The sequence below is a fragment of the Vulpes lagopus genome, chromosome 13, assembly GCF_018345385.1.
Source record: "Vulpes lagopus strain Blue_001 chromosome 13, ASM1834538v1, whole genome shotgun sequence".
Lineage (NCBI taxonomy): Eukaryota > Metazoa > Chordata > Mammalia > Carnivora > Canidae > Vulpes > Vulpes lagopus.
In genome coordinates, this window is record NC_054836.1 from 40,037,113 (window position 1) to 40,063,578 (window position 26,466).

The following is a 26,466-nucleotide window of genomic DNA, read 5'->3' on the forward strand; positions in this document are numbered from 1 at the left end:
AATTACTGTCAGATATGGAAAAAAAGTCTTATATTGTTAAATTAGTCCCCTCATTGACTTTATTGTTAAATTTGATCTCTCTTTGGCTTTGTTTTCATTCAAGTATCTGTCATTTGCTTATTTTCCCACGAATGTGTAGCTACAGTTTGCATACATGTCTGATATTAAAATCAGTTTCTCCAGCTCTCTAATTCTTTACCAATGAGCAATTACCCCACTATAGTGCCTGTGTCAAACAGAGATAGGCTGGTAACAATTTGTATAGGATTTAAATGGTTGGCCCTGTAGAGAAGTACTAGAGTTCAGTGGATAAGAGTTTGGGCTCTGGATTCAATGGACAAGTTGCTTAAACATCTTGGAGCCTTCTGTTCCCTTAGTTATAAAATCAAAATAATAAAAATATCTCCTTTGGGGGGCTGAGGATTAAATGAGTTAATGTATGTATAGTATTTGACATTGGGTTTCCTGCAGAGTAATCCTAAATATCAGATTTTCAGAAATACTGAAAAACCATATAAATTTTAGAGAATTACTTAAAAGCCAACAAGAACAATCACCTTATTTTATAATTCAAGAATCTGAAAGTATAGAAAGGTTGAGTTCTGCTCAAGCTCATACTGTGAATGACAAAAGACTGAACACAGATATCCTGAATTCCTTCTAAAGGGACTGTCAATAAATAAATAAATAAATAAATAAATAAATAAATAAATAGGCTGTCTCAGGGAATGTCTGGGCGGCTCAGTGGTTGAGCATCTATCTGCCTTTGCTTAGGTTGTGATCCCAGGGTCCTGGGATCCAGTTCTGCATCTGGCTCCCCGTAAGGAGCCTGCTTCTCCCTCTGCCTGTGTCTCTGCCTCTCTTCCTGTGTCTCTCATGAATATTTATTTATTAATCAACTCTTTAAAACTAAATAAAAAATAAAGGCACCGTCTTTCTTCAGGTCCTTAGAAGTCGAGGGCCCTGGCTGCCCTCAAGAAGCTTGAGATCCATCCGGGGAGCAAAGACTAACACAAATGGATAGATGAGTTCACCATCCCAGGTAGGAGCTGTATAACAAAGCTTCATGTGTAAAAGATGGGAGTTGGGGGGGGGGCTCCCCTCAAAGAGTGGGAAGCAGTACAGGAAACTTTGTAAAAGTAAGTGAGACTTGAGGCAAGGCTCCAGCCTGCCGTTTGACTCTGCAACTGAAACGAGGAGAGGACATTGGAGAGGCAAGGAGCTCCCTTGACCAGAGAAGCAGTAGTCTCTCTAGAACATCCAACGTCTAGAAACTTCTCACCCCCACAACCCCGACCTCGACCCTTCAAAACCTCTAAGTGGAACTTTCTAGAACCAGTACGGTTACTCTATTACATACTCTGGAAATAGCTGGGCGGAGGAAGCAAGCAGGGAGTAAAACCTCCCTCCCCCTTTCACATCTTAAGCGATGAACTAGGGGGCTAGGTGTCTCCTGGGTCGCTCATCCGGAGGTGGGGGGGAAGGAAGGCCCGAGCCCCCCACCCCCACCCCCACCCCCCTCCACCCATCCACCACCCGGAGGAGTCGGGCGCCCCAGGCGTTGGGGGCCGCACCTCTGGGCTCCAGCCACGTCCCGGAGCACCCGGCAGCAAGACGAGGCGACCGCGGCGGGGCAAGAATGAGGAAACGGAGGCCCCGCGGTGCCCCGAGCCAGCCCCCGGGGCGGCGCCCCGCCCCCACCCGCCGCGGCCCGGCCCGGCCGCGCACCCGCGATGCGCCCGGACGCTGCTTCCGGCCGCTCCGCGTGGGGCCCGCGCGGCCGGAGGGAGGCGGCGGCGTCTGCCGAGGACTTGGGAGGGCGAGGGCGGGGACGCTCGGGCCGAAGGGAAGCCTCTGAACCCGGGTGGCGGGGCTCCCCTCGCCCGCTGCGGGGCGCCGAGGGCCCGGCGGCCTCTCCCCGCGGAGCCCGCGGAGCCCGCGCTGGCGCTGCAGCCGCCGTCCCCGGGCCCGCGGCAGCTCCCCGGCGTCCTGGGTGGGAAGCTCCGCGGAGCCGAATTGCCGATATTTGCGGCGTGGGGAGGGGGGAGGGGAGGGCTCCCTACTCGTTTAAATCGCGGCTTTCTGCATTCCCGCTCTGGTTCCGTGGCGATTCTCCCTTTTCCAAGGAAGCACGCTAAAGTGTCCGGTGCAGCTAAGAAGTATCCCAGTTTAAAAAGGGGGGGAAAAAAGAGAAAAAAGTGCATAATTTTTGGCTTTCTTTTCGGTTGCAAGCCGTCGCGTATTTTCCCCCTGCACGCCCAAGCCTAAAATGAAAACGCAAAAACAGCCTGATTTTCTATAGATTAATGTTGTGACTGGGACGTTTTTTGCACCTCCTTTTTTTAATAGGAAAAAAAAGATGTAATTGGGCTTTTTTTGTTTTTGTTTTTTAAAAAGGAGACGCGTGTTTTAGTTGTGCCTGGAAATGTTGAGAAAAAGAAACGTCGGGTCTTTTCATTGGTTTCCAATAAACCCCAAAAGCAGCCCTTCCAGAATATGTTGCATGCAGGACGGGATTGGGGTTTGAGATTGGGTGGAGGGAGGTTCATAGGCGAGGCTCTCCCAGCAGGATTGCTTGATTGATATTTGCTTTGCCGGCCTGCAATTGAAGTTTAGCTATATTCGATGGCTGGTGTTAGTAAAAATAAGCGTCCAAAACGCTGGGGATTCCACTGGCAGTCATAGGTGACCCTCTGGGCAGCAGGTTCTGCTGAGATCGGTAGGACCCCACCAAGGAAAGAAAATGTGAAAAGTTGTGTTGCAAGGAAATTTTATCCTAATGTATATGTATTTGGCACATGAGTGAATCGTGAAGGAAATTAAGAAACACAGACCAGAACAGTTCCGGAAGCTGTGCTATGTCCAAACAGAAACAAACACAGAGAAAGATTCAGGATTAAGGCAACCACTGGAACGTTCCTTACATCTCTAAGCCCTTCCTAGCTGATACCTCCTGACAATTTAATGGAGGTTGAACTTGGGCACAGGCAACTGCTCTTTCATTTATTCTTCCCCAGTCTAGGTTCAAAAACAACAACAACAACAACAACAAAAATGTGTTGAATTTTACCTGTTCTATTTTTCTATTTTAAGAACGTTTGCCTTCAACAGCAAGTAGCCCAATATTTTATTCTTCCAACAAGATGGCAGATACATTCAACTGGAAGGTTGTTTCAAAGATTCAAGTAATCTTGGTGGCTTCCAAGTCAAGGACTTAGTGGATGGCTAATAAACCAGAAGGGGGAAAATGTGAACAATATCCAGCCTAAAACAAATCACACAGAATAAATGGGAAGGTGCAAAATCAAATCAGGAATTTAGAATCAAGAAGTGCACTGGCCTCAGATTCTAAACTACTCTGGTTTTTATTTAGGAAATAAGGGTGATGATACTAAGTCAAATCAATCCACCTCTGGGCGCCTTATCTTTCTGATTCCTAAAATGAGAGATTGGGTTAATGGGTCCTTTTCAGTTTTGATCATCTAGGCACTTGAAGTCCTAAGGCAGAACTTGTGTGTGCTCTCAGAAATGTAGGCAATAGTAGGCTTATCTACAGTAGAAAGTCACCAAAGTTAGCCATCTAGAGTAGTTTGTCTGATAAGGACGAGCTAGCTTGTGTTCTTGTGTGTATTGAAAAAAAATCATAACGTTTCTAAGAACGAGTTATTTTACAGTCCCATCCAAAATAAAGAAAGATGTCCGTGCATTGATTTCAAATTTTAAAACAGAAGGGTATCCTGTCATTCAAGACAGTAAATTAAAGACTCAGGCTCCTAGAGCTTCTACTGATAGAATGATTATTCTTCGGGAAGAAGCACAAACAGCGGTGACCGTTTTTTTTCCACAGACGTGCTCAGCCATCAGAAAAGCTTAATAAATCCCTATTTAGTATGCATTTATGCAGTGATTACATGAACTTTGACCTCTGAAGGGCTGTAGCAATTAGCTTCAGTGGCCAGCATCTTCTCCCACCATTCCCAACTGGCTTCCTTGGGTCTTTCCTTTCTTGTCTCAATAGCCTGCACTAGGCGAGCATAAAATTTTAAAGTTGACTTTCTACCTGAGGTACTTGCTTTTTGCACAAGTGGATTACCCCTTCCTCTTCTCACCTCCTGTCTAAAAAGTCATCTCAGATGGATATTGGGGCTCTGATTGTCGATATTACTCAAACGCAAATGGATTTCAATTCAATCTTGCCCTGTACTCTCGCAAAGAAGATAAGCTCTAACGGCCCAAAGAGCCTCATTTCATAGCTCCTGGCATCTAAAATAAATCTGATGTCTTCTGTCAGGCTAATTTAACATTTTAAAAATCTTCAATGTAATTTATTTTAAGTCAAATGAAACCTAGTGGATTGGCAGAAAGCTAGAAGAGGAGAGAGGCAGAGGGCAGCTGGAAGATCCTCTCCCCACCTACAAGGGAAAAAAAAAGCCAGGAAGAGAGAGGAAAGTGTTTTAAGTTTCTAGTAAACACTGTTTAGCAAAAGAATAATAGGAAAGTTGCCCCTTTCCCAAAGAGGGATGGAACTATAATTGTTGCCTTTAGCTGAGAGCTCAGATAAACCGCTGGGACTCATTCTAAAGTGACCCATCACTGCATTCATCTCTTCTTGAACTTTCAGTGAACCTGAGATTAAACAGGGGTGAGCAGCTAAGCAGTTTGTTGTTAGCAGCCTTTTCAACAACCCTTTCAGACTGAGTAAATATTGATCGGTTTGAATCTGATTGCCCCAGAGGAAAACACCACCGCATCTGAATAGCCTCCAAAAGTAAACTTTCAAAGGTGAAGCCAAGAGCAAGATCTCAACTCAGCCTAGGTTGGGGACACCCTGAATTTCGGGAGTACTTTGATCGAGTGTGAAGGAAGTGAGGAGAAAGCGATTGAAAACTGGAATTTTGTCTTGCAATTACCCCCAGTCCCTTACTGAGACTCTTGGCCTTTTTTAATATATATCACTAAAGTGCTATTTTTGTGTTTTCTATCTTTTGTTGTTTCAGACACCATTGCTGTCATTTTTCAGGGAGCTAACCAACCATGCTCCTGAGAGACCAAAACAAAAAGAGAGACCTAGAAATAGGATGTGGTAAGCGCCTCTGATTTAATCGATTGGGACAACTAAAAAGATACAAATGTTTTCCTGTTGAAAGGTATATTAATGTTTCCTAAATGCATTGCTTGTTAACTGATTTATTCCACGACCTAGAGAAGGCTTTGGATGCTTAGCCATAATTTATTGTTCTCCCCTTTCTCGGCTGCATTAAAACCAGCACCTCGAAGACTGGAATCTCCAGGATTCCAGCGGGTCGGGCCCTGCTTTTAGATATTGAAATTACGGCAGTGGCATGCAAATGACACTTTAACACATTAAAGAATTTGGAAACCAGCCATCTGTTTTGCTGTGTGGCCTTACACTAATAAACAAAAGATACTGTATAAGGCCAGGGTGGGAAATGAAAGAAAGAGTTGGCCGACTTTGAAGTTCTCCATCCACTTGAGTCTTTTAGAGGCAACCGCAGAGCCCAGGATCCAAGAGCCAAGGGGAGGGCAGCGGGTGCCCTTGATATGGCCGCACAACTGCGCCTGCAAAGTCCAGGCTTGCCCCCTTTGACAGGGAAGTACAGGAAGTCTCATGGGTGCTCGAGGAGGCCTGCAAATTCCAAGTTTTGTAGGATTTCTCCTCCCACTGCCAGCCCATCCTTTGTGAAACACCCTTTGTAGAGGAAGGAGGTCATATGCCTGTATTTGTGATGCTGTATCTCTGCTCTACCCTTGGAGCTCAATTAAAGCCTCTGAAAATGTGCGAAGGCGAAGGAAAAGTGGTAAGAGATCTGGGAGGAGAGCCATTTTGAACACTCTGATTTGGTGGCTTCCTCTGTTTGAGAGCAGACACTTGCCTCGGTTGGAAACAACTTGAATATTGAAAGACTTCAGGGCAGCTTTCAAAAGTTCACCTGGAAGCATCTGTGGAGCCCAGAGAAGAAAATAAAAACTTTTTTTCTGGGTTAGGGGATTAGAACTGGGTTATGGATTAGAGCAGAGCCATTACAGCCGAGGTGGCTATGAAATCAAAGCTGAATCTGATGGGAATGAGATATGTAACCCAGAGGAGCTGGGCAGGAGGGCCTGTAGAGAGCGGCAGGAAGGGAAGGGTACTGACAGGAGGGACAGGAGGAGAGAGGCAAGGGTTTCCTGAAAACAGACCATACTCGATTTAGAGGATGGAATATACTGGAACACTGCCTGACAAGCAGAAAAAGAAGAGGGTTAAAGTGGAGGCCTTGCCCTCAAACAGCTTTATACTGGAGCTCATTAAATGTGAATCCCTTAGCTCTTGGTTCACTGATGTGAGGAAAGACGGACTGAAGAGTTTGGGCTTTTGAAGGGCGTTCTGTTTATACATACGTCAACATTCAGTTGGAGGTGAAAAGGTTAGCACTTGACCCAGGAAGTATCCATGTTTCTTTCAAAAATAGATCTGCCTTATAAATTTCTTCACCATCCATTTTTTTCCATTATGAACTTGGATTATAATAAAGGAACTATTGTTATTTTAAAGAAAGTCAACCTATTAAATAGGCATTCGCTAGGTGCCATGACACTCACAGGGGTTTCAGCTACATAATGGAAAGCCATTTACTTTTTTTTTTCAAGGAAAGGCCCACCTCTGAAAGTGCACACCACCCTTCCCCAGCAACCATGTGAAATGAGCCAATCTTGTTGGAACCAACAAATTGCAGCCAAGCCAAATACAGGGATGCTTAAGCATATGTGAAACTTGAATATATTTATTACAGACATCTTAAGACCCGTAAACTCTGCTCTGGATCACATTACTCCAGGATCACAGAGCTGTTCATGATTGTACAGGAAAGGGGGAATATCATAGACTCACAAAGAATAACTGATATAACTCAGTGTGGTACTTTAGGGACATGAAAACATTGTGCGACATGCAAAAGACTATTCACGAATCACACAAAATATACATTCATTGTGCCATCCATCACATTAACAAGTGAGCTGAAAATACATCATATCCAGCTAAGATAACTGTGGAAGGAAGAAGCTGGCTTGAATAATACCTTTAGGTTCTGAATAACCCAGCACAAATTTTAAATAGAGTGTGGCCAGAGAAACAATAAATGGGGTGGGGATGGGGAGAGACTTAGCACAGGAAGCAAGGTTTTTGAACCTTGTGTTTTTTAGGTCTTCTTAACTCACCGAAAGAACAAATGCAGGCTACCCTCTGAGGCATCTGACTGAGTTTAAGTAAGCAATTTTATTCTTTAACCTATAATCACATATAAAATTGTACCAGCTTTGAGTTACCCACCCTGTTTTAATCACTTAATCTAAACATTTCTAGAAAATCTGTATAAAGATAAATCTCTCAGGACAAAGTATTTACAACCAGCAAACACACACATGAAACTGAATTAAATTAAGGGATGAATTAATTGTGTAAACACGCTCATAGTGCATCTCTTCTTTATGAGCTCCTGGACTCTCCTTTCTCTCTATCCTACTTTAAGGGCAAAGTAGGGGGAGAACTGTAAATATACAGATAGGTAAAAGATAGGCCTCCCTCTGACATGTTTCTGCTGGCAAAGGAGACTATATTCCAAAGGACATCTAAAAGGAACAGATTCTGTGGAAATCTTCCAAAAGTAGGGAGGGGTGTTGGGAGCCGTCAAAAAATTGATTATGGCACCTAATCTGCATCAAGGAGTTAGCACACACACACACACCTCAATCAAGCCTCTAATCTAGAATTCTCTGGAAACACACTGTCCTGGCCAGGAGCTCCCCAGATAGGATCAGAAAGGAAGAGAGAGACTGTAAATGGAAAGGAAGATAAGCTAAGAATGTGCTTTGGGTAAGAAGTCCCCAGCCCTCAGAGTAGCCTGGGTTGCGGAGTCTGGGGCTGGGTGGGCCTCAGTGGGAGGTAGTCAGAGTGTCTGAGGTAGAAGACCCCGGAGACGGAATGCAGGGCGAGGAGCTGGACTTCTCTGAAGATTCCTCGGCCTTCTCCTCACTTCCTGGCGGGGTGGCAGGGGAGATGGGCAAGAGGCCCTCTTTCTCTCGTTTCTTCTGCTTCATCCGGCGGTTCTGGAACCAGATCTTCACCTGGGTCTCGTTGAGCTGCAGGGATGCGGCGATCTCCACCCTGCGGGCGCGGGTCAGATACTTATTGAAGTGGAACTCCTTTTCCAGCTCGGTGAGCTGCTTGGTGGTGAAGTTGGTACGCACTGCATTCGGTTGACCCACGTATCCGTACTCTCCAACTTTCCCTGGGGACATGGTGGGGAGCGATGAGAGAGAAAGATAAAAATTTTTACCGTCCATATGAGATCCCCTATATGCTTCAGAGCAACATTCAGGTAAAGGGGAGATCAAGAATTTCTCAACAGAAACTGGGCTGGGAAAGGTGACTGATGAGGTGTAAAGTGTTAATCTGAAGTCAACCATTTGCATGGTCAGACTGGTGATTAATGGAGCCTGGAGATATTAACAGAACCACCCCCCAACCACCACACAAACACACACCCCTACCCACTTCCTACTCCAGAACCTCTAAAACTCAGCCTCTTGGGAAACACCACACTCCCAGATGCTCCTTTGCCCCATACACCTGGGCAATCTCTCCACACCCTACAACACCGGTGGGAAGAAGCAAGAACTTTTCTTAAGTATTAATTTTCCTTGGCAACTAAGCAAACTAGCTCCTTCCAGAACCATCAAGGAACATCCAAAGAATGGCAAGACTGACCTGTTTTGGGAGGGTTTCTTTTGACTTTCATCCAGTCAAAGGTCTGTGCTGGAGAAGAGGTCTCTGATGTAGGGGAGCGACAGGCTTCTTGGTGGCTGGCGTGGAGAGGGGACAAGGAGTTATTATACGTGGCCAGGGCCAGGCTCTGGTGCTCTTGTCCATATGAGTGGTGAATGTACTGAGGCGAGCCCACCGCGCCCCCGGCATAACCCTGGTGGTGGTGGTGATGCTGGACCATGGGAGATGAGAGATTTCCAGAGTAAGCTGCGGGAGCGCACGAGGGGTACCCACCACTTACTTCTGCTTCCTGATTTATTGCGTAAGGGCTGTAAGGCGCGCCGAAGTTCTGCGCGCCATAGCTTGGACCACAACTCGAATGGGAGTAGGACACCCCCAGGTTCCCGGGAGTCTGGTAGGTGGCCGCTTGGGGGTGGTGATGGTGGTGGTGGTGGTGGGGCGGGCTGATCTGCACCCCCCTGCCCACTAGGAAGCGGTCGTCGCCGCCACAGCTGTTAGCACTGACCGCGCACGACTGGAAAGTTGTAATTCCATGGTCGGAAGGGTAGGCTCGCGCTGAGCAGGTCCCTGAGTCGCCACCGCTGAGGATGGGGTATTCCAGGAAGGAGCTCATTCTTGCATTGTCCATCTGTCACTGAGGGACCGGGTCCTGCGAAGCCCTGGGTGACCGTGCCAACTTTCTCACTTCCTCCATGGGGCCGGAGAAGAAAAATGATATGAATGTACAGTGCGCAAGAGGGGGGGCGCGAGGGCGGAGGGCGCAGGGGGAGGGGCACGTGACTCCGCCAGCCAATGGTGGAGCCTCCTGCGAAAGTTTGCTGGCTCCCGCGGTGATGGATCACCGTTTCAGTGGCATTTAAATCCCCGGCGCTGCTCAGTCTAGGTGACGCGCAGTCGCCCCCCCAGGCAGCCCAGGCGGCGGCGGCAGCTGCGGCGGCTGCAGGGGCAGATTCGGAGCGCTGGGCCGAAGGGGAGCAGCCGCCACCCTCTGCGCGCGCCGACTGCGCTCTCCCCCCCTCCGGGAGGTGGGGGCTGGGAGGCATCCCCGTCTCCGCCCCCTCCCCACCGAGCACAGAAAGATGAACTGGCGAGAGGTGAGAAGGGAAGAGGGCTCCGTCTCTCCGGGGTCGGGAAGCAGCGGGCCAGAGCTCGCCGGCCTGCCACCAGCTCGGGGCCCGAGCCCGCCGTGCGCGGAGCAGGAACGGCAGCTCCCCGGGCGCTTTTCAGTCCACAGTCCCTGCTGCGGTGCCGGGGCAGCGAGAAGCGCAGGGGACAGTGGCGTAGGACGAGGCTGGGCCACCAGCTCTCCAAGCTCGGAAGGGAGAGGGAAGTGGGCAGAGGATTGGCCTGGAGGACCCCAGGTGGGCGTGGAGGGGACAAGAGCAAGGGGGAAAAAAAACAAAAAACAAAAAAAAACCCTCCCTTCTCCAAGGAGGGTCTCCGAACCCTACTCCCTCCACCCTAACTGATTATTAGCAAGGCAATGAGAAGCTCCTGTAATTCGACGCCCGGGAGCGGGTGATTGGTAGTATTTCAGCTGGCCGGAAAAGGCCGGGGGTGGCCGGGCTCTTCGCCCTCCCTCTCTCCTCGCTCTCCGCCCCTTTCTCCTCCCCACTCGGCTTTGCTCCGGGAGCCCTACGGGATCCGGAGCTGCTCGGCCGCGGGATTTTGAAGGGTTGGAGGCGGGGGAGAAAGATGACGCTAGCGGACGTGGCCAGCGTGGGGGCCGGGCGGTGCGCTGCAGGCCATCTGCCGGCTCCCCCGGACCCAGGAGTCTGCGCGCTCCGGCTGGGGCCTCAAAGGGCGAGCCCGCAGCTCCAACAAAATACGCTGAGCTCCCCCCGCAATGGTGCTCGTTTTCTGCAGGGGGATGTTGGGAGTGGTAGGGCCTCCTTTATCCACTGACCGCCCCCTCCCCTTTCTACTGCACGTCTGAGGTGGGGGGTGGGGGCTGGCAGGTGGGAGGGGCGGGGGACAGATGGCTGATGGTGGACGGGATATTTTCTTCTTCCCCAACACCTCCTCCCCTTTGTAACTGCCTGTGTAGTTCCTTGTGTGAACCTTCAAGTCTTTCCCCAGAGAGACACGTGCAAATCTGAGCGTCATCCCAGGCCAGGGGTCCTGTTTTCCATCACCCTCATCCTACCCTGATGCTGACGGGGTCGTTAATTGCTGTTTACTATTAGGTTTCGTGTCAACCCTTGGCTTGTAGAGAGAAAATGCCAAACTGAGACCGAGGATTGATGCATTCTTAGGTAGAAGAAATCCAGAGATCATCCAAGAAGCTTTGCAGCCAATGCAGCATAGATTTGTCTCTGACCCTGTGTACCACATCGGAATCGAACAGATAAAAGTAATCTGAGGATGGGGTTCCCACTCCCCTCTAGCTTTCCTTCCCCAGTTAGAAGAAGAAAGTTTTGCTCGAGGCAGGCACATTTCAAATGTGTTAGTCAACCTTTCAGGGTTCTCCATCCTGTTCTCCACTTATAGAAGGCTTCCCCCCTCCCAAGTCGCCCCTTCCCCCAGGGGAAACTCTTGCAGACTTCTGACTACGGATTCCCTCAGTAGCAGAGAAACATCCCCCCCCCCAACATTTCCTTTTGAAATGGTATTTTTCAGTGACCTTTGACCTATCCCCAACCCCGGTTAAGAGAGAGCATGGAAGGGAAAGGTCACTCCTGCCCCAATTTCAGCACCTGGGGACGTTCATCTTCGAGAAGGGAAAAGGAAAGGCGGCCCTTCTGGAGGCGGCTTCTTTGGGAGCTCCAGGCTTCCAGCGCTGGGGAGAGGAGGGGCTCCTGTCGGGAAGGAGGTGGAACGTGAGAGGGTCCGTGCTGGCATTGCGGAAGATCTGCCTTCCGAACCAAAGGACGTGCTTTCCCCTGGCCTCACTCCTTTGTTGGCTTCTTCAGCCCGGGTTTGCGCAACCCCCTTGGCCGCAGGGCTCACGCCACAAAGCGCCCCGGGCCGCAATCGCTCCCCTTCCTCTGCTAGTTCTCGGCCTCTGCGCTCCACTCCTTCCACTTCTCTTCCTCCCTCCGGGCCTCATTCCAGAGCCAGCACGGGTGGGGGTGTTTTTCTTGGGACCACATGCATGCGCTTGCACACGAGCCCGCGAGCGCTCGGGGCCGCGACCGACCCACCTCCGCGCACTGCTCCCGGCTCCCGGCTCCCGGCTCCCGGCCCGCCGGGCTCTCGCAGCCCAGCCGGCTCCTCCCCGGCTGGCCGCCGGAGCGCTGCTCTCCGGTGTGGCTTACAAAGGCAGGCTCCTCTGGCCTCGGGCCCGTAAGGCTTCCGTAGCTCGGTTCTTTCCCCACCCCCACGAAATCCTGGGGCTCACTCCGCCTTGCAGAAGACCCTGGGCCTCGGGGCGCGTAGGCCAGCGCCCCACGACTCGAGCTGAAGTCCCTTTAAATGCCCCGGGAGAGTGGGCGAGAGGAGAGCTCGATCGCTATTTAAACGAGGACCTGCGAGCGGCTTGCTGGGCTCAAAGCGCCTCTTCCAGGGCTCTGCTCTTAGCAAGGGAAGGAGCAAGGAGGAGACAAAACGCTGCCGAGGCCCGGAGCTGTTCATGGCATCCGCGGCTCAGCCAAGCTGTTGTTTTAAAAGAGCAATAAAAATGAATTATGACTAAACGCCTTCTAACTTAATGCTTTCGGACGGGGATCCCCGGCAAATACGTAAGAGGATTTTTATTTGTGCATGTGTTCCTGCAATTGATCTCTTTGATGACATTCTCATTCATAGAAAGCGTTTGATTTATGAGCGTAGGACGAATCGCAAACAGCAGCGGCTCAGCCGGGGCTGCGGCCGGGCCGCCCTGCTCAGTTCCGCGCCTGGAGCTGGAGACCCGCCCGGGTCCTCACACGCCTCGGCCGCTGCCAGGATTTAGGGGGCAAAAGGGTGGAGGAAGGTAGGGTGCAAACCCGTGGAGAGAGATCGCGATTTCTTTGCAACTTCCGAGCCTTAGCTATTAAGAGCCGGGCTCCTAAATCAACCCGCCCCCCACACATGTTGCTTACACGCTGCGTTTTCTCACGGTAAGTGGCCATCGCGGCAGAGCTCAGTAAGGGAAAGATCAGCATGGGGAGATGTAAGAAGGGGGAAAGAACCAGAACAACCCAGTAACGTGCCCTAGATCACATTTTATTGATATTTTATTTAAAGTGCTTTTTCTCTTTCTTTCTAGAAACTGGGTTAATTTATAACCTAGGGCGCAGAAACTCTCCATTTAAAATCTCAACTTGGTAACCTGACTTCACAGCTTTAATGATCCATTATTTGCCATGTAAACAGATTTAAGAATGAAATATTGATTTTTCTGACCCTGAAAAAAAAGAATCCTAGAATGACTGAACCAGAGGATTGGAAAGAACCCTTTCTGAAGTGCATTTTCCAGCTAGTAACCATTGTTTTGTTTTGTTTTTGTTTTTCTCTACCTTTTAGGTCTGTTTGCCTGGACCCATCAACAGCTGGGAGACTAATCAACCACACTGAAAATGTTTCCGGGATTGTGGGGGAGGGGTTGGAATGTAGATGTTTGAAACAAATGTGTATAAATAAATGAATTTTGATAACTTAGTTATTGACCTGAAGACTGGTAGCTTGTTAAAGAAACTCCATGTTCCTCCTTCCTGGAGTTGGGGGTTTCTGTAGGCACTTTATTTCGCCACTTTCAAAAGCTTGGGCTTGGCTCAGCTCTGGGGCTGCCCAATTCTGTTTCTATCACCAATTTAAATCTATGGCTTGAACCTCTACACTGAAAAACCAAATCCATTCCCTTTAAAAAGAAAGAAAGAAAAAAAGGAAAGAAAAAAAAAAAAAAACACTTCTCAGAAGTCCTAACCATTTTCTGGCATTCTTTTTTGTTGTTGTCTGTTGAAGACTTTGAACATGCCCCCTTAATAAATATATTAAAATGGAAAAAGAAGATGGATTGTGACCAGAATTTTATTTACCAAGTTAGACTAAAAGAAGAAAAAGAAACCGTTATGAGCCTTGAGAAAGAGGGGGGAGAAAAAAAATAAGAAGCTACTTATAGCAAAGGAGAATTTATTCTACCAAAAATACTCATGACAATGCATCCTAATGTAATACAAAAATAAAAAGAAAGTGAAGATACAATTATATGATCACTTTCTTGCAGGCCTCATATATTGCTTTCAGGAAATCACATAGAGGGTCGTTGGATTAGATTTAGAACAACTAAAACTCCAAAATAATCTGTAAAAGATGGCTCTGAGACTGGACCGGGAGAATCACTAAACAGAAAATCTTCCACATTTAGAGGAGAGACAGGGTAGGTCTAGAAGAAAATAAAATAAAATTCAACTCTCTCAGAATAAAAGAAGGCCAAACCACCTGGTCAAAGGGGGTTTTGTTTTGTGATGCTTTGTTTTGCTTTAATGTTTTTAGTAATTCAGATGCTGCAAGTCGATTGTGGTGAGTGTGTCTGTAAAAAAGTCAAAGCTGTCAGCTGAAATATCTACGGGACTGTCGAGGGAACCTGGCAAACTGGGCGAGACTGCATCTGAAAGCTGCAGGCAGGAATCTGTGGAAAAAACGTTAAAGTCCTGCAAAGAGGGGACCTCCAGGGTCTCGGGACTGTCATTGTTTAGACCAGAGCCACAGTTCTGGCCCATTGTTGACAAGCAGTTAGAAACAGTGGGTGACTGGTGCTGAAAATGTTTCAGATTTTTCTCATTGCTGGTTAAAGGCGAAACTGGGAAACTTTGGGAGTCGCCATTGTGTCCATTGGGAGCCTGCTGCTGAGAGAGGGCATTTTGCTGAAAAGTGTAACCTTCTCTCTCCAGAAGGGCCCCGGAGACGCTGAGGGCTTGCTCAAAGAGAGACTTCTCTTCCTCGTCCTCCTCCACTTTCTCAGAGTCTTCGAGGCTTTTAAATTTCCCTTCGCTGTTCTGGTTCTCCTTGCACTGGGTCTGCCTCTTGTGCTTCATCCTGCGGTTCTGAAACCACACTTTCACTTGTCTCTCAGTCAAATCCAGCAGCGCTGCAATTTCCACCCTTCGGGGTCTGCAAAGGTACTTGTTGAAATGAAATTCTTTCTCCAGCTCCAAAAGCTGCGTGTTGGTGTAAGCAGTTCTCAGGCGCCGGGAGCCCCCGCCGCTGCCATCGGCGATTTCCAGGGATTCTGCGGAAAAGGAAACCAACAAGAGACACACGCACGGTTGGAGGTGGAGGGGTCCGAGCGGGGTTATTCCACTGGAGAATAAATATAGCAGAAAAGATCAACTGCAACAAAATGGCCGCCCCTGGATGCAGGAGAGCTATTGTGCTGCCTTTCCTGGGAGCCCAGCCCGGGGAGACCCCATCTCTTCCACCTCCATCAAATTCCTGCCTGTGGCTCCCCCCAACCTCTCCATCCGGGAGCAAACTTTATATTAGCCACACCACAATTTATAATTAATGCATCAGCTGCTTAGCTGAGCAAGAGCGATCTATCACTCTTCATTACTGTCAAAAAGCCAAACTCTAGGACAACTAGACAAGAGGAGGTCAGTTCCAACTCAAATAAATCATCCCACATTACACAAGTTAGGGAAAGTTTCGCCCCCCTCTTCTTAAAAATATATGTGTGTCTCATTGTGCAGCGCAGGATCCCTTTTCTCTCCATCAAACCCACTCCTGAGCCCACAGGGGAAGGGAAGGCAGCCAAGCATCTCTCCCTCTCTCCCCCTGCTCTCCCAGCCCACGCTCCCCTCCCCCAGAGCGGCTCCCCGGGCGGCCCGGGCGGGGAGAAGGGGTCCCGGGACCTGGGGCCAAGTCTTTGCACTGACCTTTGTGGCCGAGGCAGGCAGGGCCGGTGGCGGCGGCGGCGGCGGCGGCGGCGGCGGGCGGCAGCGCGGTTTTCTTGGCCGCCTTCTTCTCCTTCATCCAGGGGTACTCGGGCGGCTGCAGGGCGCCGGCGGGCACCGGACTGCCGCGGCTGCCCGCGGGGCTCGGCTTGGGGCGGCCGCCAGCGCCGTGGCGAGGGTGACTGCCCGGGTTCAGGCTGGGAATGGTCTGCTCAAAAGGAGGAGGAATCAGTGTCGAGTGTGAAAGCGTCGAGGTCTTGATTGATGAACTTTGAAATGTATCAGCGACAGGGGGAAAAGATGTCAGGCACTCAGCGAGCGACGGCTGGCTATTGATAAAACCAATCTCTCGCTCAAATTCGTAATTCATGGCCTTCTCCTTGGAGCCCCCTCGGAGAAAAAGTTCCCTCTTCTGGAGGGGCTTTGGGGGGGCAAGGCCCAAGAAAAAGACGAGAGCAGAGGAAAAAAAAAATCTATCATAGAAGATCGCTGCTGGGGTGTTTTTTTTCTAATTCACTGATTACAGCCGTATGGGGACCGCGCTACTATTAAACTATTGAATTCATGGAGACAAGGTTGAAATTGGACCGAATTGGCTGTCACATGATTGCTTCTGCCCAATGACAATTTGGGCTTTAATCAAAAGAAGCCACTGTCTGTTTGATTGATCCAAAAAAGTCGGGAAGGAACGCCTCATTGGGGGCCAGCGAGGCTTTATTTACACTTTTTTCAGGGCAAAAATACATATAGGTGGGTGGGTGGGGATGCCCGGGAGTGCGTGGGGGCCAGGGTGCCTGCCTGCCTCCTGATCTGCACAGATCTGGTGTGTGCGCCTGGGAGTGTGTGGAGTGTGAGTGTGTGCGAGTGTGAGCCCTGCTGCCGGCCCGCCGGCGGCTGCCCTCTGCCTCCCCCGCACACTCCGCGCATTGTTTGGGACTGTCGGGAAGACGCCTCGCACCTCACAAATCATTTAAGCACCTCAGTCTGACGCCTGCAGTCATTAACAAAGTAATCCATTAATCTTCAAAGTTTTGACACCCGAGAGCCCCGCATCCCAGCCACATAAGTTCTGCTAAGGCAGGAGGAAGGAGCAGAGGGAGAGGGGAGATGAGACAGGGAGAAGAAAGAGAGAGGGAGAGGGAGGGAGGGGGGGGAGAGAGAGAGAGAGAGAGAGGAGAGAGAAGGAGAGGAAGAGAGGAGACACAGAAGAGAGGATTCATTTTGGGGTCTCCCCTCTTTTATTCCCCTTTTCCTCCTCCGCCTTTTCTAACCAGTTCCTGGATCTCACAAGTGATCCTTGTTTTCCTTCCTCTCTGTCTTTACCTCTTTTCCTCTTTTTTTCCCTCTTCTCCCCTCTCCCCTTCCGTCTCACTTCTGTCCACCTCTCCTTCCCCAAACCCCTCCCGCATGCCCTCGCCCCCCTCCCAAAGCCCAGCTCCGAGTCCTCGCCCCCGGACCCGGACCCCGGCCCATTGTTAGCCGGCTTTTCCAGGGCAGCTAGGCATCTGGCTCCAGAGGGAAGCGGAAGACGGGAGGCGGCTCTCAAAGCTTCCCAACCTTCCTGTGCCATCAACTTTTCAGGAGTAGCTCGAGAAAGATAGATGCATGTGCCAAGCAAGACAACAACCCCAGGTCCATGTGTCCAAATCCCTGTAGCCAGGGCGGCGGCCAACCAAAGCAATGCCACCCGGAGCAGGCTCCTGCGGCTCCTGGCATTCTGGGTTTCATACCCGTAGGGCTCGGGTGCGGTGAGTATTTCTGATTTCCAGGAAGTCTGTTGGAAGTTAGCAGCAGGGAGGGAGAAGGCGCTTGTTCCTCTTCTTCCTTCCTTCCTTTCTTTTTCTTTTTCTCTCCTTCTCCTGGTCCTTTTTCGCTCTGATTGGGGGCTTGTGCGTTCAGATGCAATGTGTGTTCCCTGGCAGCCCAAATCGTCTCCCGCACCTTTCTGCTCCTTGGCCACCAGCGATGTTTGCACTCAGGTTCTGCTGTGGGAAACAGCACCGCAGGTGAGAGAGGGCAACCTCAGGAGGAATTATAAAGGTTCTCTTTTCTCTGTTCACTCGCTCTCTTTTCCAATTCGGAGACTTGAGACTGAGGGCATCTTGGACTGTGCTGGAGGGTTCAAAAGATAACACCTTTAGGAATCAAACAATAACTTTTTACAAATCCACCAAGCCAGAAGGAGGGGAGGAGGCTGAGAGAGAAATCTGAAGGTATCTCTTTTCCCTCAAACCCTGAGGATGATGATTCGCTTTTGCTTCCTTTGAAATGGACCAAGTGATCAGACTCCCCCAGGCCGGCAGGCATCCGTGGCAGGAAAATAAATCATTCTGATGGCCAGGGAGAGAGAGGTTGGTGGGGGAGAAAAATCTACGTAGAAAACAAGAAAGGCCGACCGCAGCACAAGGCTAGGACTCCATTTCTGAGGCCAGCATCAAAGGGGGCTTGGGTTGGAAATTAGATATAAAGCGGCCTCCATCATTGACTAGCCCAGAGCATCGCCTTACAGATAGAGATGCTATTTTGGAAAATGTGAGGTTTTTCAGTTTTCTTGCTTTTATTCCAAACAAAGCTCTGAAGGAAGTCTGGGCGCGATCAATCTTGCTCACCAAAAGCCTTGACAGCTTCTGGCCCTTAAGAACACATTTCAGCTTCGAGCTCTTTCCAAGATCAAATGTGGCCGAGCAAAGAGGAGAGCAGGAAACGCAAGTAAACAAGGAAAACTAGTCTTTTTAAAGATATCTTTTTGGCAGCAGGAAGAGTTATAAGGCTGCTTTTAGGAAAGGTGCTTTGCACATTCTGGGATAGTGGCTTTTGGCATTTGCTTTTACCAGAAATAATATTGAGGGGCTAAGGGGAGGGGGAGCTATGGAGAGGGAGCAGCGCTGCCCCCATATCGCTGAGGCTTTGTCAGGGGCTGCGTGGGTGAGAGCTTTCTGCTCGCCTCAGCGGCCTTAATTCAAATACCATCTGGAAGCAAACCCTTTTCTTTGCCCATTCAACATTGAAATCTTCCCCAAATCTGTTACTTTAACTCAGGAATATTTTAATAAGGACTTATTTTTAATATCTTTGAAGCTGGAGGTGAGATCAATATTTTTTTTCTTTGAAACCCAAAATGAATGTTTTGAGTGCCAAGATATGGGAAATGATACTGGAATCTCATTTAAAAATCTGTGCCCTGAGGGAAGGAGGATGCCTCCAAACCAGTCCCCTCTCAAATAAACAGCAGATTTTAGAAATGGGTTCAAATAGTGGTATCTATGCAAGATTTTCCTCTGTGAATGGATAGCACTCGCTCGCTGGCTCTCTCCCTCTCTCGATCTCTTGCTCTCTCTCGTGTGCTCTCTCCACTGTTCCTTATATTACCAGGTAATTTTATACAGTTCTGTAAAATTTTTACTCATAAGAAGATTCTGTGGTTGCTTAGCCTGCTCAGTTCAGATCTGAACAAGCAAAAGACTGGAAGCTCCAGTCCTCACAAAGGCTGATTTTCCAGCCTCTGCATTTCTGAGGTGCGCCATATTTCGGCAGGGAGGTTGGGGTGGGGTGGGGAGCAAATCTACTCAAACTCTTTTTTTTTTTTTTTAAATGTGTATCAGGAGCCCAAGAACAGATGTGGGAGAAGCATCTCTGGCTGTGAGAGAAACACCCAGATCTCTACAGCTGCCTGGCTTTGCATCTTCTGAGCCTTTTTCTTTTTCTTAAAATGTGAGAAGGTTTCCTAAAAGCAGCTCCTGTGGACCCAAGAGATACCCCCAAAATGGCTCCAGTGCCTATTTCTAAAGATCACCTGAGGGAGCTTCTCAGGGGAAAGATAGAGGCCATGATGATGGATATTTTGGATTGCAAACAAAATGGCGACATTTTTCACCTCCGTCTCTGAAAGATACAATCCAGGGAGAAGGAGGATTTATTTCTCACATCAGATGCTTCTGATCCTGAGACGCAGGTGGTTCCTCATTTCCAATTTAGAAAGGAGATGTTGATGGGGATACAGTTCTGAGGTTTTCACTTTCTGAATTTGGTTCCTTCTCCAAGCAATTCTTTACTCTGAAGGTAAAAATATTGCCCTTTCCTGTGCCTGCTTTTGCCCCTGCCAGCCAGTCAGTAGGCAGCCCTGTCCTAAATCCAGGAGTAGAAATGTAATGTTTAGCTCTTGCAGCATCAAATGAAAGAAGTACTTATAAAATTGCGTTTTTATTAGAAAGATACCAATCTCCTTTCTCTCTCCTCCTCCCCATGGGGCCATAAAAGGAGAGCCAGGAGGGATGAAGGAGAGGAAATAAATCCAGAGGATGCCAAATCCTAAATTCCGGGAGGAAGCCGACGCTGGGAGTCCAGCAGTCCAGGGCAGGGCTGGGGAGGCTCCTGGGAGGTCAGCCTTTCTTTTGCTGGAGACCTGGGCGAGGTTCTGTCTCCTTTGGGCCGCCTAGCTCCCAGGGGCGATTTTAGGACTGATTCTTTCCTCCTGGAGCGATGAGGGACGGAAAAAGCATCCACAGAGAGGCCGGTTGCTCCAGAAAATGCTCGGCATCCTCCGCGAGGCTGGTGATGCCCAGGGTTGGGGCACTGGCTGGTCCGCTTTGACCTGGAGGAAGATCTTGGAGAAGACCGCCCAGCGTTACTCCCCGGCGGGGCCTCTCGGGCACCTGTGCGGCCCCGCCGGGCTTCGGGCCGGCTGCCTTTTGTTTCCCCCGCACTCGGCGCTCCGCAGCCCCTGCGCCCGCGCAGGCCCCTCGGCGGCAGCTGGGAACCAGGCAGCCCAGCGGGCTGGCGCTCGGCGCGTCCAGAGCCGCCCGCCTCCAGGAGCTCCTGCAGCCTTCCCAGGAATTCGCCGTGCTCCCAGGCGCGCCGCCTGGCCAGGCCCCACTCCGGGCTGCAAGGCTTGCCGCGGCCTGCTCAGCCACTTCGCCTCTGCCTGGATTTCACGCAGACCCCCTTCTTCGGCCAAAGAACCCCTTCTCAACACGGATATTATTCAGAATAAAAACTTTATTTATTTATTTTTTTTGTTTACTTTCTCAGAATGTGAGCAGCAAGGAATGTAGAACTCTCAAAACAAATCTAGCATTTTTTTCACGTTTACAGATTTTTTTTTTTCAGTTTCGCCGGATGTTACAAACCTAAATCACTGTTTTCAAAAGCTGGATCCTCTCTGGTATTATTGCATCATTATCGTTTTTATAAAGGAATTATATTTCCCTTTCAAATAAAAAATTTTTTCTATGTACGCCAATACACTATTGAACAAAAGGCCCAAGAAACCTTCTGAACAATCAGGGTACAGAATTTCTTTAATATAAATACGAACGGATGGGGATAAATAATATTTAAAACTTAGATTATTCAATGCTTGCAAAAAAAATATAAATAAATCTGACTGTTCACCAGCATACACACACGGAAAGACGTACACTTAGTCATCCTTGCACAGGGAGCCCCTGTTTCAAAGCGCCTTTGATTTTTTCTCGCTCTTTACAAGAAGTGCAATTAAAAAAAAACCTAAAAATTAAGAAAAAAAAAAAGTAATTGCTTCCCCTCGGGAGCCATAATGTACGAACAAATTCACATTGAAGAACTCGGCTAGAAAATTTGTTCATATACCCTGTTTCTGATCAAAGAGTAAAGAAGGTAAAGGATGCAGGGCCAGCGGCCGAGCGAGGGGTGGGAGGAGATAAACATCGCTACTGATACTGACAGCCATTCCAGCAACCAAGATTGCTACGTCAGATAAACTATAAAAACGCGTTACCAAAGAAAACAAAACGGGGTGGGGGGAAGGTAGTGGGGGCGGAGGAGAGAGAAGGGAGGACCGGAGGAACCATAAAACAAAACCAAAAAAAAAAAAAAAGTAAACGTAGAAGAAAGGTGGGGGCAGGGGGACTCTCCTGGCGCGCAGCCCCGAGCCCACCATCACAGGTGGGTGAGCTTGGGGGCTTCCTGAATTCTTCCCTGAGAAGGATGGTGGGCGGTAAGGTCCGTGTAGGTGGGGTGCGGCTCCCCTGGCCCGGGCCCGTGATGGTGGCCGCTGCCCAGCGGCCCAGCACCCCCGTAGTCCATGGCGGCCTGGGCGGCGTGGGGGAGGTGAGTTAGGCCAAAGAGGGCAGGCCCAGAGTTGCTCATGGGCTCCACATAGCTGCCCCCCACGAAGACGGGGCTTCCCTGTAAGTGTGGGGTCCCATAGCTGCCGTTGCCCTGCAGGCCATGCGCGTGTGGGTCGTAGTCGGGTGTACCCCCCGCCCCCGCCGCGGTGTAGCGCTTCTGTGGGGGCGGTGGGGGAGCGCAGCTTGGCAGGGGGGCGGGGTAGGAGGCGGGGGGCAGCCCATAGGCGCCCTGGGGAGGCTTGGAGAAAGGCGGGGGCGACTGGGGCTCATATGGGACGCTGTTGACCAGCGAATGCATAGAGTTCAGATAGCCGCCCGCGCCAGGGGGCACTGGGCTGCGACTTGGGGACTGGCCCCCTGATGACGTCAGCATGCCCTTGCCCTTCTGATCCTTCTTGTACTTCATGCGGCGATTCTGGAACCAGATCTTGATCTGGCGCTCGGTGAGGTTCAGCAGGTTGGCCATCTCCACGCGGCGTGGCCGGCACAGGTAGCGGTTGAAGTGGAATTCTTTCTCCAGCTCCACCAGCTGCGCGCTCGTGTAGGCGGTGCGCGCCCGTTTGGACGACGCCTGCCCAGGCGGGCTCTTGTCGCCAGCGCAGCTCTCCCCTGTGAGGACAGAGAAGAGTGCCGTCAGGGGCGGCCCCAGGCCCCGCCTAGCCCCTGACCCAGCCAGGCTCCTCCTTGCTCCAGGCCCCAAGATCCCTCCATCTGTCAGGGCCCAAAAAGGGGGAGGGGGAACTAGGTGCTGCCCTGTGTCCTGGTGGGGAAACAGTGCCAGTAGCTGGGTAGCTAGTCCCTCCTTCAGTCAAGTTGCAAGTCAGAAGCTTCCCTAAGTGTGGAGAGGTAAGGACAGAAAAGCAGAACCCCCAGTTTGCTTCTCTGGTCTGTATTTCCCTCTTGGAGCTCATCACTTTCTGAATCATTTGCTGATCCCTTCAGGCCTATCAAGAACTACAAGCTCCCTGTGGGCAGGTCTCCCATCACTCCCTTCACAGCACCTGGAATGTGGAGCACCTAATACACACTCAATAAACCTTTCCCCTCTCACTGTCTGACTGAAGGACTGGACATTTGCCTCAACTGACCACTCATTTTGTCTACCCAGTGGAGATGCTTTGGAGTGGAAGCCCCAATCTGGAAGGCTTTCTGTGCCCAAAGGAAGAGATCCCACTGAAAATATCAATTTCTAGTGGGGTGACCCAGGCCCCTGATGCCTATTTATTAGGATTCTTCATGTCATCAAGCAGCCTCCCATTTTTGTACACCAATCCTGTGCCCTCCTATCCCCACCCCACCCCCAAATCTTGACTCTGGAGGGTTCCAGATGCTCAGGTTCAGGGCAGAGTACTGGCAACTGGAGAAAGCAGGGGCAACAGTGACCAAGATGCTGGGAAGCCCCAGACCCAAGGCCTGTCCTCCAGTTTAGTTCCAGGAGGCCCATGTGGTTCCTATTAGCATGACAAGGCCAAATCCCCTCCCCCAGGAGATCCCTGGCTGCCTTCATTGTACTAAGTCTGAGTAGGGCCTTCCCAGAGGAAGGGCAGCCACTCCATCTACTGGAGCAAAAAATTAAAAATAGGCTCTGTTTATAAGCAAAGTGTTGATTCTCACTTGGATGGTTGACTAGGCCTGCTTTTATTCTTCCACACTTCAGTGTGGAGCGGATGTCACTGTTTCATTAGAAATGAGGAGTTGTGCTAGAGAGAGAGAGTGGAGCTCAGGTTTGTTGTGTCCAAAGGTCCTAACTCCAAGAGTGGAGCAAGAAGGGATTCCAGACTCACTAGGCCCCACTTGCTCTTGAAGCAGTCAAGAGAGGCTCCCATCAGGTCTCTCTCTGGGGGTTCCTGGGCACGCAGAGTCCTGTCGCCCCCCCAACCCCCTAGTTTGAGGGAGAAGGAGCAGTTAATTCTTGAAAATGTTCCAGGGCTCCCAGACTGTCCTGGCCGCAGCTGGAAGTGGCGTGGCCAGGCCAGAGGACCCTCCTCAGAAGGCACCGCTTTACCTGAGCTGGAGCCGCTGGTTTTCTGCTTTGTGTTTTGCCGAGACTCTTTCATCCAGGGGAAGATTTGTTTGGCCACGGTAGGTGAGTTGAGGAGGGGGCTCTTGGCTGCGCTGGCGGGGGTGGGGTTGCTGCTGGCATTCTGAGGTGGGGAGACCGAAGAGGGGGGAGGGGGCGCGGCCGGAGCAGGTGCTGGGGGCTGCGGCGGTGGGGGTTGAGGCTGCTGTGGAGCAGGGGGCGCGGCCTGGGGCGGTGGCGGGGCCAAGGGTGGCTCGCCCAGGCCTGGGGGCTGGCTGGGCGGGCCACTCAGGGTGCGCAGACACGCCTCGCTCAACTCGTGAGCCTTGGGATGGCCCCCGGCGCTGGCGGGCGACTGGAGCGAGCAGGCGGGCCGGTGGTACTCGCCGTCGGCGCCCAGGGCCGCGGACGCCGGGTACGGCTGCTGACTGGCATTATAAGCGAACCCGTTGGCTGCCTGGTAGGGGTAGCCACCGTAGATCGCGGAGCTGTCGTAGTAGGTCGCTTTTTGCATCGCGTTGCTTCACGATCTTGATCGCACACACTGACAGGGGCTTGACACCCGTGAGGGCGCACATTGGCACGCCCCCGCGGTCACGTGACGCTCCGCCGCCAATTGCCGCCCCGCGCAGACCTGGGGGGGCGAGAATCGCAGCGCGGTGAGGGCTCCGCGCAAATCCATCTTACTCTCAATAGCTAAGTGACATGAAAGCCATAAAAGAAAAAGTGGTCAGCAATATTTAGCAGCACGACTTGGCCCCGGGCGCAGAGAGCCGCGCTATAAAAAGCCGCTGGAATTTACTGGCAGCTACAAATATTTGCTTAACTTGCGTCTGGAGTTGGGGGGTTTTCCGGGGAGAGAGGAGGGGAGTCAGCGAGGGCTGGAAGTCGGGTCTCCAGACCTGGAGTCCAGAAGAAGAAAGGCTGACGAGCTAGAAAGAAACTGGGCTGGGATTCTTCTTTTCCAGGGAAGGAGAAACTTGGGGGTGTCCCTTCATCACCGCTCTTTAGCCTTGTCCAGTGAGCCCCGCGACTCCTTCCCTCTCAGGATCTTGGAGGAAGGGGCAAGGGGGCACAGGGGAGGTTAGGCTGACAATCTGTTCTCCAATCCTTGCTTACGACTGATACTTGGCAAAAGAGCCCTGACGCGAGGTGACTTCCCATCCAGCCCCTGCCTGGATCTTCCAGCACCCAACAGAGGTATGCATAAAAAATTTTCAGGCAATTGCTCTACTCTACCCTGCTGGGTTTCAGAAGCTGAGCTTGTTAGGCAGTTAATCTATCCCTGTGCAGGGATATGACCTACCTCCTCCAAATGAGCCCCTTGTGGCCAAGAAGGGGAGAGAGAAAACTTTGGATGGAACATCCTGTGTGGGAAGGGACCAACAACAACACTCGCTCTAGCAAGTCAAACTCAAATCCTGGACAGTTCTTTACTCCTTTCCTCTCCCTATTTCTCAGGCAGGACCCAGCAAGCCACTCCCACCTCTTTTCCCCTGTTGCAGAAGGTTCCCAGACCCTCCTGCCTTGGACTTTTCTGAGGTGCTGTTATTCAGGGCAACTATCAAATTCTACCTGTTAAAACATGATGGATTAGAGAAAAAAACAACCCACCAGGAACCTGAAAAACCAGCGTTCATCTCCATGACCACGGCTTGAACTCTCCTTCCAACTTAACGATAATAGGTTCTGTCTTAGAAACTGCTATGTAATTTGATGTATGGGGGTCATTTGGCTCCGGACGAGGGATGGAAGCACAAGCCATAAAATCCTGCCAGAGTTCCCTGATCTTTGTGTGCTGTTGTTGTTGATGTTTGTTACTTGGCCTATTTACCTGCTTCAGAGACACCAAGTAAAGGTCAACCCTGGAAATCTTAAAAGCAACTAAAAAGCCTTCTCAACTCTTTTTTAAAATTTATTATTTAGAAAGCAGTTTGCAGAAGTGAAATCTATGTTTTATTTTGTTTTCAACCTTTTCATGGTCAATCTCTGGTTCTCAGCTGAGAAAAGTTCCATGTGAGTTCATACACACACACACACACACATACACACAGAATGATAGTTTCTCTAAGAAAAAAAAAATGCAATGACAAATTCATGAAGAAAATGGTTTAGTTCATGCCCCAACTATGTATATGTATATTTGAGTCCTGGAGTCATTCAAGTTCTCTAGGACTAGCCGACACTTTGTTAACCAGAAAACACCATCCACCAGCGCATGATTATAATTTTGTTTTTAATAACGGGTTCCTTTGGATTTCATTATTAAAGCAACAATCTGACCAACATCTGGAAAACAAGCACAATTAATTTTCCAGAACCTCAATTAAAAAATCACAGCTTCCCATATCCGAAGTTACTGTGTGTAATCTTGAGCTCTGGAGTATTGTTTCTATGTTGGAGATAGATAGGAACCAACAGATACCATGATCGAAAATAAATAAAACTTAAAACTGAATAGCAGTTGTGAATATCTCAGTTTCCTGTTCTTTCACTGAAAACAGCTCCTATTACATTTGGCAGTGTTCATGTCTGCCATTATAAAATTTTAAGATAGTAGGCTTGTGCAAAATAAAATGTCAGGTTAAGAAAATTACTCCAGACACTTGAACAGCAAGATATTAGATAAAACAAAATTAAGGTGATTTTGAACGTGCAGCATTTCAAGTGACTTGCTAATCCGTTATCACAAGCTATATTGGCCGGCTGCTTACTTAAGTCTTTTCATCAAGTTGT

General features: G+C 50.0%; 3 protein-coding genes across 15 annotated transcripts in view; all 3 read right to left on the reverse strand.

Moving 5' to 3' along the window:
* Positions 1-6,769: 6,769 nt before the first annotated feature.
* HOXA1 (homeobox A1) lies at positions 6,770-12,058 on the reverse strand. Of its 5 annotated transcripts, none has more exons than XM_041727562.1 (4): positions 11,932-12,058; positions 11,485-11,586; positions 8,771-9,472; positions 6,770-8,291 (listed from the first exon to the last, which is right to left on the reverse strand). In XM_041727562.1, the coding sequence occupies exons 3-4, from the start codon at positions 9,414-9,416 to the stop codon at positions 7,936-7,938; spliced, it is 1,002 nt and encodes a 333-aa protein (XP_041583496.1). In that variant the 5' UTR covers positions 9,417-9,472; positions 11,485-11,586; positions 11,932-12,058; the 3' UTR covers positions 6,770-7,935. The 5 variants fall into 5 exon arrangements, with proteins under 5 accessions (XP_041583496.1, XP_041583495.1, XP_041583494.1 ...); XM_041727561.1 differs by having other exon boundaries at positions 8,771-9,476; XM_041727560.1 differs by lacking the exon at positions 11,932-12,058 and having other exon boundaries at positions 8,771-11,109; positions 11,485-11,588.
* A 1,662-nt stretch (positions 12,059-13,720) lies between these two features.
* HOXA2 (homeobox A2) lies at positions 13,721-15,984 on the reverse strand. Its single transcript, XM_041727557.1, has 2 exons — positions 15,586-15,984; positions 13,721-14,939 (listed from the first exon to the last, which is right to left on the reverse strand). Exons 1-2 carry the CDS (start codon positions 15,971-15,973, stop codon positions 14,200-14,202), a joined length of 1,128 nt encoding a protein of 375 aa, XP_041583491.1. The 5' UTR covers positions 15,974-15,984; the 3' UTR covers positions 13,721-14,199.
* A 4,596-nt stretch (positions 15,985-20,580) lies between these two features.
* Positions 20,581-26,466, reverse strand: part of HOXA3 (homeobox A3) — a 34,104-nt gene continuing 28,218 nt past the window's right edge. For all 9 annotated transcript variants that reach the window (XM_041727551.1, XM_041727545.1, XM_041727547.1 and 6 more), the window contains 2 exons: positions 23,716-24,364; positions 20,581-22,319 (listed from right to left, as the gene is read on the reverse strand). In XM_041727551.1, the coding sequence (XP_041583485.1) occupies positions 21,520-22,319; positions 23,716-24,244 (1,329 nt within the window). In that variant the 5' untranslated portion in view covers positions 24,245-24,364 and the 3' untranslated portion in view covers positions 20,581-21,519. The remainder of the gene's footprint in view (positions 22,320-23,715; positions 24,365-26,466) is intronic.

What these genes read in the sequence shown, in the direction of transcription:
- HOXA1 (XM_041727562.1), bottom strand. Translation starts at nt 9,416, where the DNA reads ATGGACAATGCAAGAATGAGCTCCTTCCTGGAATACCCCATCCTCAGC. An exon ending in AAGAAACCCTCCCAAAACAG is followed by an intron (nt 8,292 to 8,770) that starts GTCAGTCTTGCC and finishes CCATGTCCCCAG; the next exon opens with GGAAAGTTGGAGAGTACGGA.
- HOXA2 (XM_041727557.1), bottom strand. Translation starts at nt 15,973, where the DNA reads ATGAATTACGAATTTGAGCGAGAGATTGGTTTTATCAATAGCCAGCCG. An exon ending in TGCCTGCCTCGGCCACAAAG is followed by an intron (nt 14,940 to 15,585) that starts GTCAGTGCAAAG and finishes CCTTTTCCGCAG; the next exon opens with AATCCCTGGAAATCGCCGAT.